Here is a 17300-nt window from a genome sequence, read left to right as displayed (position 1 = left end):
GAAATCCATCTAGGAGTCTTTCTCTCCAAAAGATCTTTATATCTAATCCAAACCTGATACAGGGATTTTCTAACTATATGAGTCTTAAAAGTTCTGTGAATTTTAACCTTGTCATACCAAAGGTATGCATGCCAACCGAACATATTATCGTGTCCTTCCAAGTCCAACACATCAACATTCTCTAATTTAAACCAGTCCTTTAACCAGCAAAAGGCCGCTGCTTCAAAATAAAGTCTTAAAGGCAGGGCAAAGCCTCCTCTCTCTTTAGAGTCTGTTAAAATCTTAAACTTGATTCTAGGCTTTTTGCCCTGCCATATAAATTTCGATAGGTCCTTTTGCCATTTCTTAAAGCAATCTAGTTTATCCAAAATTGGTATGGCTTGGAATAAAAACAGCATCCTTGGTAGGACATTCATTTTGACCACTGCTATTCTTCCCATTAACGACAATTTAAGTCTTGTCCAAATTTCCATATCTTTTTTTATCTCCATCCACAGTTTTTCATAGTTATCCTTGTACAGGTTCAGATTCTTGGTTGTGAGATTGATACCTAGATATTTTACAGTTTTAACAAAATTGAGGCCTGTGGCATCTTGTATTCTTTGAATCTGTTCTGCACTCAAATTTTTACCTAAAACTTTGGTTTTCTGCTTATTTAATTTGAAGCCAGCTACAAGTCCAAATTGTTCAATTAATTCCAAGGCTCTGGGGACACTGTTTTCCGGATCCTGCAGGGATAACATCAGATCGTCTGCGAAGGCGCGTAATTTGTATTCTTTCTCTCCCACTCTAATTCCTTTTGTCTGTTTATCTTTTCGAATCATATTTAGGAGGACTTCCAGGACCGTAATGAAAAGTAGAGGGGAGATAGGGCACCCTTGTCTTGTACCTTTCTCAACTTCAATCTCCTCCGATATCACACTGTTTACTATTACTTTTGCTCTTTGTTCTGTATAAATGGCTTTGATGCCATTTAAGAATTTTTCTCCAACTCCCATCTTTTCCAAATTCTTTTTCATAAATGTCCAAGATACTTTATCAAATGCTTTCTCTGCATCAACAAACAGTAGTGCCGCATCTGTGTTTATGTCTCTCTCCAGTTTTTCTAAAATATCCACAATAATTCTTGTATTATTACTTATTTGTCTTCCTGGCAAGAAACCTGCTTGGTCTCTATGTATATAGTCTTTCAACACTCTTTTCAACCTTGTAGCCAAAACATTTGCGAAGATTTTGTAGTCCACATTCAAAAGGGATATTGGTCGATAATTTTTCATTAGAGTCTTATCAGTGTCTGGTTTTGGAATCAGTGTGATAAAGGCTTCTTTCCACGTCTCTGGTGCCCTATCTCCTTCTAGTATTTTGTTGCAAATTTCTCTTAATGGCTGCAATAGCCAATCTTTCAATATCTTATAATATTTTGCTGTTAGTCCATCCGGTCCTGGGGCCTTCCCCAATTGCATGTTGTTTATTGCATCTTCTATCTCTTGTGTCGATATTGGGTGGTTGAGGGTTGTTAGTTTTTCCTCTGGGACTTTTTGCAATCCATTCTTTTCCAGAAATCGGTCTATCTCTGCTTCTTCTATCTTCTCCTCCTTGTACAGTTGCTTGTAAAATCTCTGAAAGCACCATCTGATTTCCTCCGGTTTCTCTACATTTTTTCCGTTTACTACCAAATTGCTGATGACATTTGCCTTTTGTCTTTTCTTTAGTTGCCAAGCTAGTAGTTTTCCACATTTATTAGCAGATTCAAATGTTCTTTGTTTCATCATTTTCACTTTCCATTCGATGTCCTGATTCATAATATTCGCATATTGGGATTGCAAGTATTTAATTTCTTTTTGAATTTTGACACATCTGGGATGTCCTCTTAATTCTTTTTCCTTTTCTTTGATTAATTTCAACAGTCTCTCCATTTCTACATTTTGTTGTTTCTTCTTTCTTGCTTTTTCACTTATGAGGAATCCTCTCATTACCGCTTTACTTGCATCCCAGGCAATCCTTTTCTCCACTTCAGAACTCCAATTGATTTGAAAATATTCTTTCATCTTTTTCGCCGCTCTTTCTACTAGCCTGGTATCTCTCATCAATGCGTCATCCATTCTCCATCTAAAAGAATCCTTGGAAATCATTTTTAAATTTAGCTGTACCGGATTATGGTCTGAAAGCGTTTTGGGACCAATTTCTGCCTTTTGTATTTTTGGAGCCAATTCATTCGAGATCCAGATGTAGTCTATCCTCGACCATGACTTCTGAGATTCACTGAAATATGTTGCCTCTGTTTCTGTGGGGTTTTTTAGTCTCCAAGAGTCCACCAAATTCAAATTGTCCACCATTTCAAAAAAAGTCTTTGGGAGTTTCCCATCGTTCGTTATTTTAGTTCTTTGAGATCTGTCCATTAATGTGGAAACTGCCCCATTAAAATCTCCAAGGCAAACTACCTTATAGTCCAAATAGTCCAACAGCAAGTCATGTATTTTTTTATAAAAAATCGACTTTCCATCATTTGGTGCATAAAGTCCCAGAATCAAAAAATTTTCGCCTTGTACGTTAATTTCAATTGCGATGTATCTCCCTTCTTCATCTTTAAATAGCTGTCTTGGGCTATATTTCTCCTTTGCGTAAATCACTACTCCTCTCTTCTTGACCTTATCCGATGATATAAACTCTTGGCCTAGTTTTTTGTTCTGTAGTAGTCTTCTATGACGTCGGACTATGTGAGTCTCCTGTAAACATATTATATCCAAATTCTTCTTTTCTATGCTGTAAAACACTCTGCGTCTCTTTGGTCTCTGGTTCAATCCCCGAACATTCCATGTCATTAACTTGAGCGCCATTTTCCTTTATTTATTCTTCTCCTCCGGTTGCCTGTCCTTTCTTGCCTTCCTCTGGATCCTGGCTTGGCCCTGGTAGTCCCGGCGGTGGTGGAAACACCTCTGGAAACTTGTAAAACTGTGCTGGATCAAGTGGAGTGCCTTTGAATTGTTCCAGGTGTTTGTCCAAAAACTTTTGCTTTTCCGCCAAGGATCTTATTCTTATCTTTTTCCCTTCAAACGTGAATGCAAGGCCTTCAGGAAATTCCCAGCTGAAGGAGATCTTTCTTCTTCTTAGCTCAGTGACCAAGTCGTTATAAGGAGCTCTTTTATCCAAGAAGAATCTGGGGATATCCTTATAAAAAATTACTTTATTCTGCTGTACCACCAGGTTGTTTCTGTAGTGCAAGTCCAGAAAGTAATCTCTGTCGTGTCTATCGTGTAGCACAATAAGACAGTCGCTGACTGTTTTGGTGCTTTTCTTTCCTCTGGAACCTCTAGGACCAAATCTGAAGGCCTTCACTATGCGTGCTGAGACGTTTACCTCTTCTAACTCCCAATATGTTGAAAATTGCTCCACAATGTAGGCTTTTAGGTCTTCTCCTTCCAGTTCTGGAAGACCCCTTAGACGGATGTTTCCTTCTCTCTGGTGAAGTTGCAAAAAGGCAAGAGATTCCTCAACAGTTCTCTGTCGTGTTCCAATATTCTCTATCTGCTCCAAATCTAAATTGTCCAATTTTTCCTCCACCTTTTTTATTTTTTCTCTGACCACTTTAATTTCCTCAGAGTCCTTTTTCAAAGTGGTCACCTCCTGCCCAATTTTATTGATTTCTTCTCTGTTCTTCCTTACATTCTCCTCAATTTGGCCAATTGATTTTTCCAAGGTCTGGGTAGAATTTTTAATATCAGCTTTTATATCCACTTGGAGTTTTTCTATTGCAGAGTTCACTGTTGTATTTACTGATGATACTGAATCTTGTGTTTGCTTCAGCCCTTCAGTCACGCTTTTCAATCCTGCTGCAATTTCTGCCACGCTAGCAACCAATTTCTCCATTTGTTCCTGAAGAGTTAAGGAAACAGAGCCTCTTTTTTGTGCAGAGCTAGAGCCGGCTGTTTTAGATCTAGTGTCCATTTCCTGTGGGCTCTGCAATTGTAGTCTCAAGGTCACTCCAGTTGCTGTGGTAACAATCTCAGACATTCACAGCGGAAGGCCAACAGTCCCAAAAGTAAACACCAGGTGGCCAGCAACTCACTCCTGAGAACAAAGAGCCTGCTGAGCCAGAAGCCCACACCAGTCCAAAGATCCAACTTTTAGGCAAAGAGTTCAAATTTTTCCAAAGTTATAAAATCCTTAAAGCCAAGAAGAGTTTATTTTAAATAGCCCAAGTCAGTAGCTGTTTCTCACTTGCAGTGTTACCGCCAGGTCCATAAAATAACTTGTATCTGGCTACAAAGAAGTCAAAATGTCTCCACTGGTAAACAGTCACTGAAACACCAACAAAGAAAAAATGGCAACAATATATTGCAGCCCGCTACCGACCCGGAATCCTAGTCCAGAGGGCGAGCGGTGTCTTCTTTTGCCATATCAACTGTTTTTAAGTCTCTAAATATCCTTTAAACAACTTTTAAACAACTTTTAAAAAGTTTGGCAGAGTTCGCAAAACTTTTCCCGTTAGTCGCGGCTTTGATCTTTCAGCGCTACCAAGCTCACACAAACAGTTCAAAGGGAACAGGCTTCCTTTTAAAGTTTCCTCTGCAAGCAGTGCTCTCCAAACTTGTCAAACAATCCAAAATTTTAACTTACAGAGTTTCTTTGGAGATTTCTATGTCGGAAGTGCCGGGTGCTCGAGTCTGGCGGGATCGCTGCTTTGATCCTCCGCAGGCAGTCGCTTCTTCAGTCCCGTGCCGGAGCTTCGCTCGCCTGATTTTCCCCCTTACGAGGGTCAATCAGGAGCGGAGACGGCACGTCTGGGACCCACGAAGCAGTCGGTCCACGGGACGCTCTTCCCGTGGCTTTAAGGGACCCGTGGCGCAGGCACGGTAATCCCTAAAGCCTAACGGAGGACGGAGCCGTCGGACTCCCGTCCGCCATTGACCGGCACCAAACCGGAAGCGCGGGAGCTTGAATTTTTGGGAGCATAAATCGCCCAGCCTGTGAGCTTCCTGTGGGCCAGGCTCGTGTGAGGGTGCTTTGAGGGCTCGCCCTGTTTTCACAGGCAGACTTGGCCCACAAGCAGGTGGCATCAGCCTGCAAGGGAGGGAGGTGCCCGTAAGTGCCGCGCCCAGAGTGATCTTGTCCCTTCTCGCCTCTAGTTTCCAGGCACGGATCGACGATTGCGTCAAGCAGATGTCGGATATCCTCTGCCAGGTGAAAGGGCCGGGAAATGCCCCTCCGAATGTGGTGGCCCAAGACGCAGACAACGTCCTCAGGCCCTTGATGGACTTCCTGGATGGAAAGTAAGGGCACCAGGCGGATCCACACCAGATTCAGAGGGTTTGCGCAGGCCTCCTGGGGGGGGGGCATCTATGAAGAGCATCCTCAGCTTGAGCCCAGGGCTGGCCGCTGGGAAATGGAGGGGGCTGCTTCTACGGAAGAATCCCCCACCCTTTCTAGGTTTCTCTGCCAGTCCCAGCTGAGGCAGAAGGACTTTTTTAGCAGCCCAGAGTGAATAGCAAAAGCTTCTCTAAGAGCTGGAAGCAGCAGTAGCAGTTGGCCTGGCCAGACCTTGAGGCATGGCGACAGCTGCCCTGCGACTGGTTGCCTCCAGCCAAGGGGGTCTGCTGGAGAAGACCAAATGCAGACTGGGTGGACCAGTCTGCGTTTCTGGCCAGGCACTTGTGGCCACCTGGACAAAGCCAGGGGTCCTTTTGTCCTACTGAGGTCCTCTTGCTTGAGCCTGCCCCTCTGCTCTCCCCCTGCAGCCTGACGCTCTTTGCGGACGTGTGTGAGAAGACAGTGCTGAAGCGGGTGCTGAAGGACCTCTGGAGGGTGGTCATGAACACCCTGGAGAAGATCATCGTGCTGCCTCCCCTCTCGGACAACACGGTAATCCTCTTCCCCCGCTACCTTTCGCCCCAAGGAGGTCAAGCTAAGAGGCAGCAACTACCCAAGTCAAAGAGCCTCCTGGCCAAGTGGGGGATTGAGCCCTGATCTCTCCCAGGTCCTGGTCTGACACTAACCATTAGGTAACACTGCCTCTCTTGCCTTTTGCCAATCTTGGCTGCTCTTGTTGGTCTTTGCAGTTGTCCCCAGGTGAACAGAGGTGGTACATTTTTAAGTGCAAGAAAAGAGCTGAATGGCTGGGGGGCTGGGAGGGAGAAGGCGGGGGTCTGAAGCAGCCCAGGGGCGTTTGGTCCAGACGGGAAGGAAGGAAGGAAGGAAGGAGCAGGTCTGAGCGTGAGGAGAGGGGACTCCAGAAGGAGCCACGTTCAGGCACAGCCAGGGCGGTGGGACCTTCCTTTCCCCGGATGCTTCCTCCTTCATCCTGTTCCCACCTGGGCTGCCCTGAGTCTGCCTCTGCCCATGCAGAGGGGCAGCAGAAGGGCCGGAGAGCCAGCTTGGAGGTTGTCCTTCCTTTAAGGCTGCGCGCGATCGGCGCTCCTGCTGCTGCTGCGTGGGCTTGTGTGGGTTGCCGAAACAGGAGGAGAAGCCCTGCTCACCTTTGTGTGCTCCTCGCAGGCCCCGCGGCGAAGAGGTTTAAGCGCAGCTGTGAAAATGGCTGGGTCAGGCTGTCAGCGGGGCAAGCCCAGCAGCAGGCGGCAACCAGCCTTTTCAGAAAGAAAGAAGGAAGTGTGACGAAGCGGGAGGGGAGGCGGGTCAAGCGGGGGGTGGGGGCCTGGCTGCAGAAACCCTTTGAAGCTCCCAGGAGGGGAAGGAAAGTGGCCCACCAGCCTCTTCTCTGCACAAAGCCCACCCCCCCTCCGCGGAACAGAATGGACCCAGAGAAAAGCGGGTCCAAATTGCCATGGCGATGGCAGCAAGCGCCACATTGTGTTCCTCCAAGGAGCCCCCCCACTGCCTTCTTGAGTGCAGTGCCAAGGAAAGCCCCCACCCCCCCCCACCCCACTGGTGCAGGGGCTGGAGAGTTGCATAGGGCAGCCAAGAGACCTTTCTTTGTGCCCCCCATCCTTTGAAATCTTTCCTCTCTCTTGCCTGGCGTGGGGAGGGCAATTTTCGCCCAGCCTTGTAGCGGCCATTCACAGAACAAACAGGAACATTTTGCAAAGCCCGTTTTCAGCAGCCCTGTGTCCACGGTGTGCCTGCCAGGGAAAGCTTTAAGGGTGATAAGGGAAAGGTGCTGCAGCCTGGCCAGAGACCTGTTCCCTCCGGAGGGCAGGGGAACAGGCTTGGGTGTGCCTGGTGCTTCCTGGCACAGTCCCAGGAGCAGCCATGAGCCCTGAGGGAGAAGAGGGAGCTTCTGTTAGCTAGGGATGGAGATGGAGGGCGGAGGAGCTTGTGTGTGTAGAATTGTTCCTGCAGCACAACGATCGTTGACCTGCCCACATTGACCTCTGGCCCAGCCCACTCCTGGGAGGTTACCTAGGTGCAAAAGTAGCCCTGTCTCTAAGGTGGCTGCCCCCACTCCTGGGTATCTTGGAGATTGCCCCATCCCAGCCCCCCAGTACGTTGGGGGGGGGGGAGGCCAAGATGGCCGTTTGGTGGCTAAGCCGAGATAAGTGGGGCTTCCCCCAGCAAGTGCCTCTCCTTCCGTTGACAAGCCAGCATGTTCCGCTCGATGCAAAGCCTTTGAGGCACCCCGATCCCTCTTCCCTACTGTATTGGTGTGTCCCCCAAAGGCTGCCCACCTTCGCCTTGTTTCCCCCATGAAGCCGCCCTAGTGGGCAACGAAGCAGCGCTTGCAAGAGGGTCACCTGGCTCTGCCTGCTCAGAATCCGGGGTGTAACCTTCTGCTCCTCCTGTCTTGTCTTTCCTCTCGCTCATCACGCCCGCAGGGGACCCCACTGATTTTCAGCGCCGCTAAAGAACTGGGACACTTGTCGAAGCTGAAGGTATTGGGGGGGGGGGATGTAGTTGCTAGCGCATGCCGTTCCCCCTCCGCCGCCCCCCACCTGCTCTGCCTGTGACTGTTGCTGCCTGAATGCCGTTGTGTCCCGTTGTGCGTCTTGTCACCATTGTCGTAACCGTGGCCAGTGCCTGTCGGAGTCCCTGCCCAGGCGCAAGCTGGGTTTTGCCTTGGCTCTCAGCGCATGATGCTTGACCGCAGGCCGTCCTGCCGCCTCTCCGCCTGCCATCCCTGCAAGAGTGAAGCCCTCGTGCCTCAATGGGGGGCCCTTCCCAACGGCTGGACGAGTGAGAGGGGCTCCGAATGTGCCGGGGCCGAGGGGCTTGGCAGGGGAAGGGAGTGGGCCGGGGCTCTCTGCTGGGATAGCTCAGTTGGCCAAGCATGAGACCCTTAATCTCAGGGTTGTGGGTTCGAACCCCACCTTGGGCAAAAGATTCCTGCATTGCAGGGGGTTGGTCTAGATGGCCCCCAGGGTCCTTTCCAACTCTAGGATTCTTTCGGGAGACCTTTGTGCAGTGTTTTCCTTCTTGCAGCTGGTGTGTGTGTTGTCCCCTCCATCTTCTCTCCCATGTGAGCTTGCATAGGTCTCCAGAGACAGGCCTGTGGGCCGCATTCCCACTCGTCTTTCTGCCATGTGTCTCTTCATAGGCTTCTCACAGCAAAGTTCTCCTGCCGCTGGACCCCTGACCCTACGCTTGCCTTCCCTTTTGGCTCCTTGTCATTTAAGGACTCTCCCCCCCCCAGCAGCCCTAATCTTGCCATCTACTGTTTCAGGATCACATGGTCAGGGAGGAAACGCGGAGTCTCACCCCAAAGCAGTGTGCGGTGCTGGAACTGGCTCTAGACACCATTAAGGTCAGTGACCCACTCACCCCGCCTCGGTTCGATTCCCTGCATTGCAGTGGGTTGGACTAGATGACCCTTGAGGGTCCCTTCCAACTCTGCAGTTCTGTGATTCTATGAATTCCAGGGAGAGCAGGAAACTCAGCAGTTGTTGCTCACCTACCCAGGGGGTGGGAATGTTGGCTAGTGCCAGAACCTCTGGGGCAGAGGGTAGGTCTAAATCAGGTTACCGGGTAAGACATTTTACCTGTTAAAAAGGGCAGCAACAGAACGTATAAAGTTCAGTGAGTTCAGATATGTCCCAAAACAGCCTGAGACTAGATTCGAAGTAAGTTCTGTACCCAAGGCAGCTGTCTACCAACTCCATCTGGTACACGGACCCTCCCTGCCCTGAGACTTGTCTGGCCAGAGTGGTGCATGTTCTGGTTATCTCCCGCTTGGACTACTGCAACGTGCTCTGTGTGGGGCTCCCTTTGAAGGTGACCCGGAAACTGCAATTAATCCAGAATGTGGCAGCCAGACTGGGGACCGGGAGTGGCTGCCGAGACCATATAGCACCGGTCTTGAAAGACCTACATTGGCTCCCAGTACTTTTCTGAGCTCAATTCAAAGTGTTGAAATGGCCTCGTTCCTATATACCTGAAGGAGCGTCTCCACCCCCATTCTTCTGCCTGGACACTGAGGTCCAGCGCCGAGGGCCTTCTGGCGGTTCCCTCACTACGAGAAGCAAGGTTACAGAGAAGCAGGGAGAAGGCCTTATCGGTAGTGGCGCCAGCCCTGTGGAACGCCCTCCCATCAGATGTCAAGGAAATACACAACTATCTGACTTTTAGAAGTCGTTTGAAGGCAACCCGTTTAAGGAAGTTTTTAATGTTCAATTCTATTTTTAATATTCTGTTGGGAGCCGCCCAGAGTGGCAGGGTGTAAATTATTATTATTATTATTATTATTATTATTATTATTATTATTATTATTATTGATTGCCAGCCAATTTAAGAGCAATAATTGTTTTAGCTGCTTTCTCAGTCCATAAGGGAGATGGCTGTAATACAGAGACAGCGCTAGGCTTTCTTCTAGCCGAGAGAGAAGCTCTTCCTCCTTCCATCTTCTGGACCACTCAGTTCCGGAGTCTCCTTCGTGGGCTTGGGGGAGAGCCAGTTGGGGGTCCCCACCCCCTGTGGCCAAAGGAGCAGGGCAGGTGGATCCCAGGGTGTGTCCCTGCCTGCTGCTGCTTCCTCCTCCTCCTGACAAGGGGAGGAAGGAGTCTAGTTTTTGGTGAGAAGGGCCTCACCCAGAGGGAAAAGGCAGGGAGCCCTCCTTCCTTCTAAATCCCACAAGGACTGCAGGAGAAAATGTCTGCCGTGTTGAAGGGCTAGGAAGGGCTCGTTTAATTCAGGCAGCCGCCCCATCAGGAAAGGGAAAAACGGATTCCAGCCTCCAGTGGCTTGTTTGTTTTTTTAATAATTTTTTATTAGAATTTGGGGAAAGGGATACGAAGATTATTATCCAATTTCTTTTTTTTATCAAAACCAAAATGTTAATCTAAGTAAAAAACCAAACCCTAAAGAGAAGAAAGACAAAAACGAATAGAGAGCTCGAGAGAAGGGAGAAAGAGGGAGAAGGGAAGAGAAAGAGGAAATAATGAAAGAGAGACAAAGGGAGAAGAAGAGGGGGGGAGTTAAGAGAACAAGGAACTTACGATTCTTTGTCTGTCAGCTATATATAAATGTTATTCAACTCATCCCCTCCAGTGTCACACCCAACAAAACTACTTTCTGTAAACCAAAGATGTCATTAAGTCCTGCTCCTTGATTCATGTTGCGAGCTGCTTGTGACGATGCCTGGTGGGGCCCCTTAGAGTGTTCTGGGATGACGGGGGACCCCCCCCCAAGAGCCCCCAGTCATCACGACCCCCCCCCCCCACTGCCTCTTTCCCACAGCAATATTTCCATGCCGGGGGGAGCGGGCTGAAGAAGACCTTCCTGGAGAAGAGCTCGGACCTGCAGTCCCTGCGCTATGCGCTCTCCCTCTACACGCAAACCACCGACACTCTCATCAAGACCTTTGTGCAGACGCAGACGGCACAAGGTGAGCATTATCCTGCGCGAGTGCGAGGCGCATTCAGACGGAGGAAGAGGCAGCAGAGGCGCCTGGGGGGGGGGGCTCCGTGAGGTTGCCTCTTTGCGACCTTCCTCAAAGGGCCATGTGCTCACCAGAGCAGGTCGTGCGCATCAATGTTCTGGGAGCAGTCCAGGGAGTGAGCTCAGCTGAACCCTGGGAAAGCAGAGAGAGAACGCATGCCCATGTTGTCTTCCCTGTTTTGGAGGGGTCCCTCCCTGCTGCTCCGTCCCGGCAGAGCCGGCCGCGTGGCCCCTGGAGCTGATTCCCAGGCCCTTGTGCGCTTCTTGTCTGGGGTGGGGCCGGCCTGAGTGCACAAGCAACCCAAGAGCCCTTTCTTCCTGGAAACGCCAAAGATGCAGCAAACTGCCGCCAAGGGGCCCCTCAATCCAAAGTGGGGGGGGGAGGAGCGTGGGGTGCCTGTGCTGGGGGGTAAGAAAGGTTCCTTGGGCCACTCCTGCACCAGCTTTGCACCCCAAGGGCTCCTTTGATGCTCCCCCTTCTCCTTCAGCTCAGCTCTGCAGCTGCCTTTGCCTCTGGCTCCCGCCTGGAGGCCGAGGGGAGGGGCGGCTGCTGCCGCTGCTTTGCCCTGAGTGAAAGTGGAACAGGTCACCAGCCCAGGGGTGTAGCTAGCTACTCCGGCACCCGGAGCGGCGGGGGTGGGGGCAATCTGTGCACAGGGGCGGCACGGCGATCCACCCAGAGATCCTGCCCGCGGAGTCTGCCTGGCGGACGCAAGCCCCACACTGCCGTTTCGGGCAGCACAGGACCCCGAGCCACCTCGTCACTCCCAGGAGAGACACATGATTTGGTTGCGCTGCAGGCAAGTGCCGCCCCCCGCGATGTGCCATTTTGTCACCCCCCCAGGGATGACACCTGGGGCGGACCGCACCCCACACCCGCCTTCCTACACCCCTACACCAGCCCCCCCAGGGCTTGACTGGAAGTCCCAGCTGCAGGGCTCTGCTTCGTTCAGGGGCTGAGAAACGAGTGAGCTTTCCCTCCTCTCTGCAGCCAGAGCAGCAGTTGCTCCTGGCTGGTTCTGGAGCAAGGAGACTTCCTCCTCCTCCAACTCGGGCCCCGAAGGCAGCCTGTTGCATTGCGCCAGGGGCCCCCTTGACGCTCAGCTTCCCATGGAGAGGAGCTTCCCACCCCACTCCCCCCTGAGCCCATTTCCACAGCCAGTTCTGCCTTCTCCGCCCCGGTGGGTTTGTGCATCGTGATCTTGGCCGGGTGGTAACCAAACTCTTCTCTTTCTCCGTCCTGCCTGCTGCTTGCCCCAGTGCATGGTGGGAAAGGGATTAGGTTTACGGCTAATGAGGATGTCCGTCCTGATAAGGGTACGTTCCAGGCCAATGTTGCCATAACAACATTGGTCGGCTGCAAACCTGCTGTGCTTTGGAGCCCCCCACCCTCACCCCCCCCCGTTGGCCTTTCTCTGCCCCCCTCTAGCACCCCCAGGCCTTTCCTCCCCTCCTGGGTCACTTGCCTCGTAGCAGCTTGTGGCGTGTGCCTTGCAGGCTCCCGGGGGGGGGGTTGCTCTCCCTGGGGAGTTTTGTCAGCCTGATGGCAGAAGTCTGCAGCTCTGGATGTTCGTGCAGCCGCCGTGGCGAGAGAAATAGGATGCTTCACACTTTGTAAGGTAGAAGGCTCCTCTGAGCATGCACCGAGTGCACTGTGGAGCAGCCGCCTGACATGGTGCTCAGTGCTGGACCCCAGGTGAACAGTGCACCTTTTGTGACACTGTGGTGGACAGTCAGGTGATGGCTTGGCTTTTGGCTGCAGCTCTTTCTGCAAATTTGGAAGGGTCTCTATGGCTTCAAGCTCCCCAGGGGCAGGCAGTGTGAGGTTTGAGCTTCTCTCTGCTCCCAAGGCTTCGCCACTGCTCTCTGCACATGCCCCGCGAAAATTTTCGTCTAGCGGGTTTTTCGCCTAGCAAAGTGGCAATGACAGCCGCACTTTCACTAGACAAAAAAAAAGACGAAAATTTTTCGTCTTGCGAAGCAGCCCCATAGACTTTTTCGTCTTGCGGGGCAGCCTCCCGCTAGACCAGGCATAGGCAACCTTCGGCTCTCCAGATGTTTCGAACTACAATTCCCATCATCCCTGACCACTGGTCCTGTTAGCTAGGGATCATGGGAGTTGTAGGCCAAAACATCTGGAGAGCCGAAGGTTGCCTATGCCTGCGCTAGACGAATGCCTTCGTCTAGCGACTTTTTCGTCTTGCGAGGCATTCATCTAGCGGGGCACCACTGTACTCAGTTTCATAAGCAGCAGAAGGCTTTATAATGCTGCTGCTTGCATTTCATCCAAAGTGCCAGGTGAAGGATGTGCAATGGAAACTCTGCTTTGCAGCGACACAACTGCCACCCCCAAGGGCCTGTTTTAGCCACCTGGCAGCCCCCCCCCCAAAAAAAACCCTCTGGCCCTGCCATTGCCTTCATGTTGTGTGTCTGAGAGGACGATCTCCAGGAACCAAAGCGTTGAGCGTGTGGCAGCTCTCTGAGCCAGCGCCACTGCCTGCTGTCACAGTGCCCACCCACCTACCCGCTGTCTCGACTGGGTCCCTTTGGTGCTAAAAAGCCTCGAGAGAAACACCCACCCCCGTCAGCGGTGGGGAGCATTGTTGAGGAGCGGGAGGGAGAAGCCTCCACAGACAGCAGGTGCTCTTGACCAGGGAACAAGAGGCTGCCCCCGTGCCTAGCGCTGGGCTGACTGCACTTGGGCTGGAGGAAAGAGAGCAGGGATCCAGTCCAAAGAGGAGAGCAGAGAACTAGGCTTCAAAACATAAAGGCAGGAGGGAGTTCTCCGTTGGGGGAAGAGGCAAATCCAGAGCAGAGGCGTGGGGTGGGAGTCTTGGGACAGTGGGATGCCCCCCCCCCGCTCTAGGCACATGCCAATGCCGTCTGCGGCGCTCTTTCTCTTTCTCCACCCTCCAGGCTCAGGCGTGGACGACCCCGTGGGTGAAGTGTCCATTCAGATCGACTTGTACACACACCCCGGCACCGGGGAGCACAAGGTCACAGTGAAAGGTAACCAAACACAACCCCCCCCCCCCCGCTCCTCTGATGGGGCTGGCAGCAACCCCTGAGAGTTAGCCATCCAGGAGGGCACTGAGAAAGCCTTTGAGCAGAACAGGCTGCCAGCCTTGCTCTCCCCCCACAATCGCCCCCAGAGGCTTGAAGGACTGTCACTGACCAGGGCCGGGACTCCCTTTTGGAGCAGCCTTTTGTGGACGGGGCTCGGAAACTTGCTCAGCCGATCGGCGGTTGGGCTTCACTGCGTGTGCTCTGGAGAGGCCAGCTGCCTCCAAAGTTGCACAGCCACATACTGGTCCACGGGCTTCCCAAATGGCAGTCAGGACAGTGATGGGGGAAGCCGGCCAGCAGCCGAGGAAGAAGCTCTGGTGAGAGTGTGTGCCTTGAACTGGGCGAGAGGGACTGGGCTTCTGCCTTGGGCAGCCTCTCGAGTTGCTGCTTCTTGAGTCTTGTGAGCCCAGCCCCCCTTTGCCCTCTCTGGCTTGGCCCCGGGATGTGGAGCGGCTGCGCCGGACCTCTCCCCCAGCCTCTTTCTCTCCTCCCGCAGTGGTGGCAGCCAACGACCTGAAGTGGCAGACCTCGGGCATGTTCCGCCCGTTCGTGGAGGTGACCATGATTGGGCCGCACCAGAGTGACAAGAAGCGGAAATTCACCACCAAGTCCAAGAGCAACAACTGGGCCCCAAAATACAACGAGACGTTCCACTTGTAAGTCCCTCTCGGCCTGGGAATGCAAGGTCAGGCCACGCAGAGGGAGCCTTATCTCCCTCGCCCCCTGCAAGCAGAGCATGGCCTTGGCAATAGCTGCGTGTTGTTTCCTGGTCTTTACCAAAGCGATAAAATGGGAACATGACGAGACGAAGCAAGGGAACTCCTGGCAGGAGCGAGGCTAGGGAGACACCAACTTCCCTGAGGACTTTTTCCACTGGGGGGTGGGGGGTTCCAGGTCCCGGGACCCCGTCTCCCTGCCCGAGTTTTAACAGGGCTTCCCCTCGCTCTCTTGCAGCATCCTGGGGAACGAGGACGGGCCGGATGCCTACGAGCTGCAGGTGTGCGTGAAGGACTACTGCTTTGCCCGCGAGGACCGCGTGCTGGGCATCGCCGTGATGCAGCTCCGGGACGTGGCAGACAAGGGCAGCTGTGCCTGCTGGTGCCCGCTGGGGCGGAGGGTCCACATGGACGACACAGGGCTGACGGTCCTGAGGATCCTCTCGCAAAGGACCAACGATGAAGTGGCCAAGGAGTTCGTCAAGCTGAAGTCGGAGTCGCGCTCCACGGAGGAAGGGAGCTGAGCCGCCCCGCATCTCCACCCTTCTTGGGTGCCCAATGCCAACCTGTGCGGAAAGCGCAGCCGCCGGCTCTCTTGGACCCCAGGAGGAGCCTCGCATCTCAGTCGGAGACCTGTCTGGACCCTCAGCAGAAGGCAGAGAATAGGAGCCAGGGGTGGGCGGGAGGACCTTGACTTGGGGTGCCTGCCTCCGTCATGGCTGCTCCTCTAGGGTTGGCGCTGCGGAGCAAGGAAGGTTACTCTCTTGCGTGGGCAGGCATGGAAGGCGAAGCCAAGGTGGGCCAGACACTCCTGGCCTGAGGGGGGTTGGGGGGTGTCCACGTTCTGCAGAGGTGATTTCAAGGAGGAAGGTTAGCAGCTGCTTGCTCCAGGCTGATTCCTTGCATCCGGTGGGGGGCAAGAGGTGGGGTGTCCAACCTGTTTGTGAGCCGGAAGCCTTTGCTGGTTTTGGGTGGGCAGGAAAGGCCAGGGTCAGCTGTGTTTTGCCCAGAGCCTGGTTGAGCCTGGGTCTGAGTGGAAGCAGGAGGGGGCTGCAGGAGCTTCACTGTCCCCTGACCCCCACCCCAGACAAGAACAACACTGACCAAAAATCCCCCCCACCTGAGCACCATCCTCTCTCTCAGGGCCGCCTTATTCTCCGTCCTCTTCTGTTTCTGCGCCAAGTCTCTTCTCCCCCCCCCTTCTCTCCCCCCCCCCAAGTGTTGCTGTTGGGCCGTGCAGGGAGAGAGAGGTTTCCCTGGTGCAACCATCATGAAGACACCCACCCAGTGGAAATAACTTTGCACTAGGAACCGTACAGGAAGAAGCCAAGCTGCCGACTGCCGAGGTGGGTAATCCAGCCCCCGCCCTCCGTGTGCTGTATGTAGGCCCTCAAAGAAACACCCAAGAGCCGCATGTTGAGGGGGGATTCTATTTGTATATGGGGGGGGTTGTTTTTCTATTTTTTTTTCTCTTGGCACTTGTACAGCTGTATAATAACAGACCTTGTATTTCTCAGACCTGCTTTTAGATGCCATGTAGTTGTTGTCAATGGATGTAAGATAAAACCGCTCTTTGGATCACGACAATTATTACTGTTGCGGTTTTTAACCCCTGTTTAATGTGCCACTGTGGCAGGAAGCGGTCAGTGTAACCTTTAATAAAGGACCTTTTAGCAGCACCTCCTGCCTCCAGCCCCTCTTACTGGACTTTCCCTGTTGCAGGTGCACACTGGGCTCCCCCAGAGGCCTCCCTTGAACCTTCACGGAGCAGCCTTCGTTGCAAAAGGGGTGGGCCTGGGGAGAGCCCCCGGTTGCTTAGCCTCTTGTCTTGCGCTGGCAGGATCCCCCCTGCCCAAAGAGTGTCTCCATCCCCAAGGTGAGACACTTCCCATCACAACCCCAAATGGGGGGCGATTCCAGAGCCCCTCACTGCTAGCCCGCCCAGCGCCAACTGGCTTCTGGCCTTTGGTTGTCTGCCGGATTGGACCCAGGGCCCATCTGGATCTTGTCCAGCCTCCTGATCCCCACAGCGGCCAACACGTCGTCTCCCAGCCGTTGCGTTCCCCAGCACCTGGTCCTCTGAAGCATCCTGCCACCTCCTGAGGGAGCTTAGCAGCCACCCACAGCCTTACTCCTCCATGTGTGTGCCTGGTCCTCCCTTTCAAAGCCATCTCAGCTGGGGATCGTTGCCACAGCCGGTGGCAGCTACCTGCGTGCCGTGTGAAGAAGTCTGCTGTCGCCTGGCAAGTCATTCCCTCCACACTTGTCCCCAGCTTCCTCACCGGGGGTGGGGTGGGGATCCTGCCTCCTGGGGGTTTCTTGGCAATTGCTCCTTGCTAGGTCAGAGGGTTGGCTTTCAGGCATGTCTGTGCAAGAGCTGCCAAGAGGCTTCCGTCTTCTTGTCATGGAATTCTACTCAATATTGTTCCAGAGCAGATTCCAATATATAGTTAGCAGAGTGAAAACTTAAACACATTCCAGGATTCCCAAAAAAAATAGACCGGAGGCAATTAATATTTCATCCAGCAGAGCTTTACTGCTCCTGAAGGCAAATGAGCATAATGGTCACAAATCCAATACATTCAGGATTGGCCCTGTCTATCAGAAATCCAGTTGCAGCAGACTTAAACTTACAATAACTTATAATAAGACTAAACCTTAACACTAAGCATACAGAAGGAAGAGAGACAGAAAGTG

The 17300-nt window shown here is 52.5% G+C and overlaps 1 protein-coding gene across 1 annotated transcript in view; it reads left to right on the top strand.

Moving 5' to 3' along the window:
- The window catches only part of UNC13B (unc-13 homolog B), a 169811-nt gene extending 154600 nt beyond the window's left edge, over positions 1-15211 (top strand). The window contains exons 33-40 of the mRNA XM_033164695.1: positions 5127-5270; positions 5736-5859; positions 7767-7823; positions 8612-8692; positions 10621-10768; positions 13738-13830; positions 14384-14543; positions 14842-15211. Of these exons, the coding sequence (XP_033020586.1) occupies positions 5127-5270; positions 5736-5859; positions 7767-7823; positions 8612-8692; positions 10621-10768; positions 13738-13830; positions 14384-14543; positions 14842-15127 (1093 nt within the window). The 3' untranslated portion in view covers positions 15128-15211. The remainder of the gene's footprint in view (positions 1-5126; positions 5271-5735; positions 5860-7766; positions 7824-8611; positions 8693-10620; positions 10769-13737; positions 13831-14383; positions 14544-14841) is intronic.
- The last annotated feature ends 2089 nt before the right edge of the window (positions 15212-17300 follow it).

Source organism: Lacerta agilis, chromosome 11 (genome assembly GCF_009819535.1).
Source record: "Lacerta agilis isolate rLacAgi1 chromosome 11, rLacAgi1.pri, whole genome shotgun sequence".
Classification (NCBI taxonomy): Eukaryota; Metazoa; Chordata; class Lepidosauria; order Squamata; family Lacertidae; genus Lacerta; species Lacerta agilis.
The sequence above is the reverse complement of the archived record's forward strand: the minus strand, read 5'-3'. Positions and strand labels throughout refer to the sequence as shown.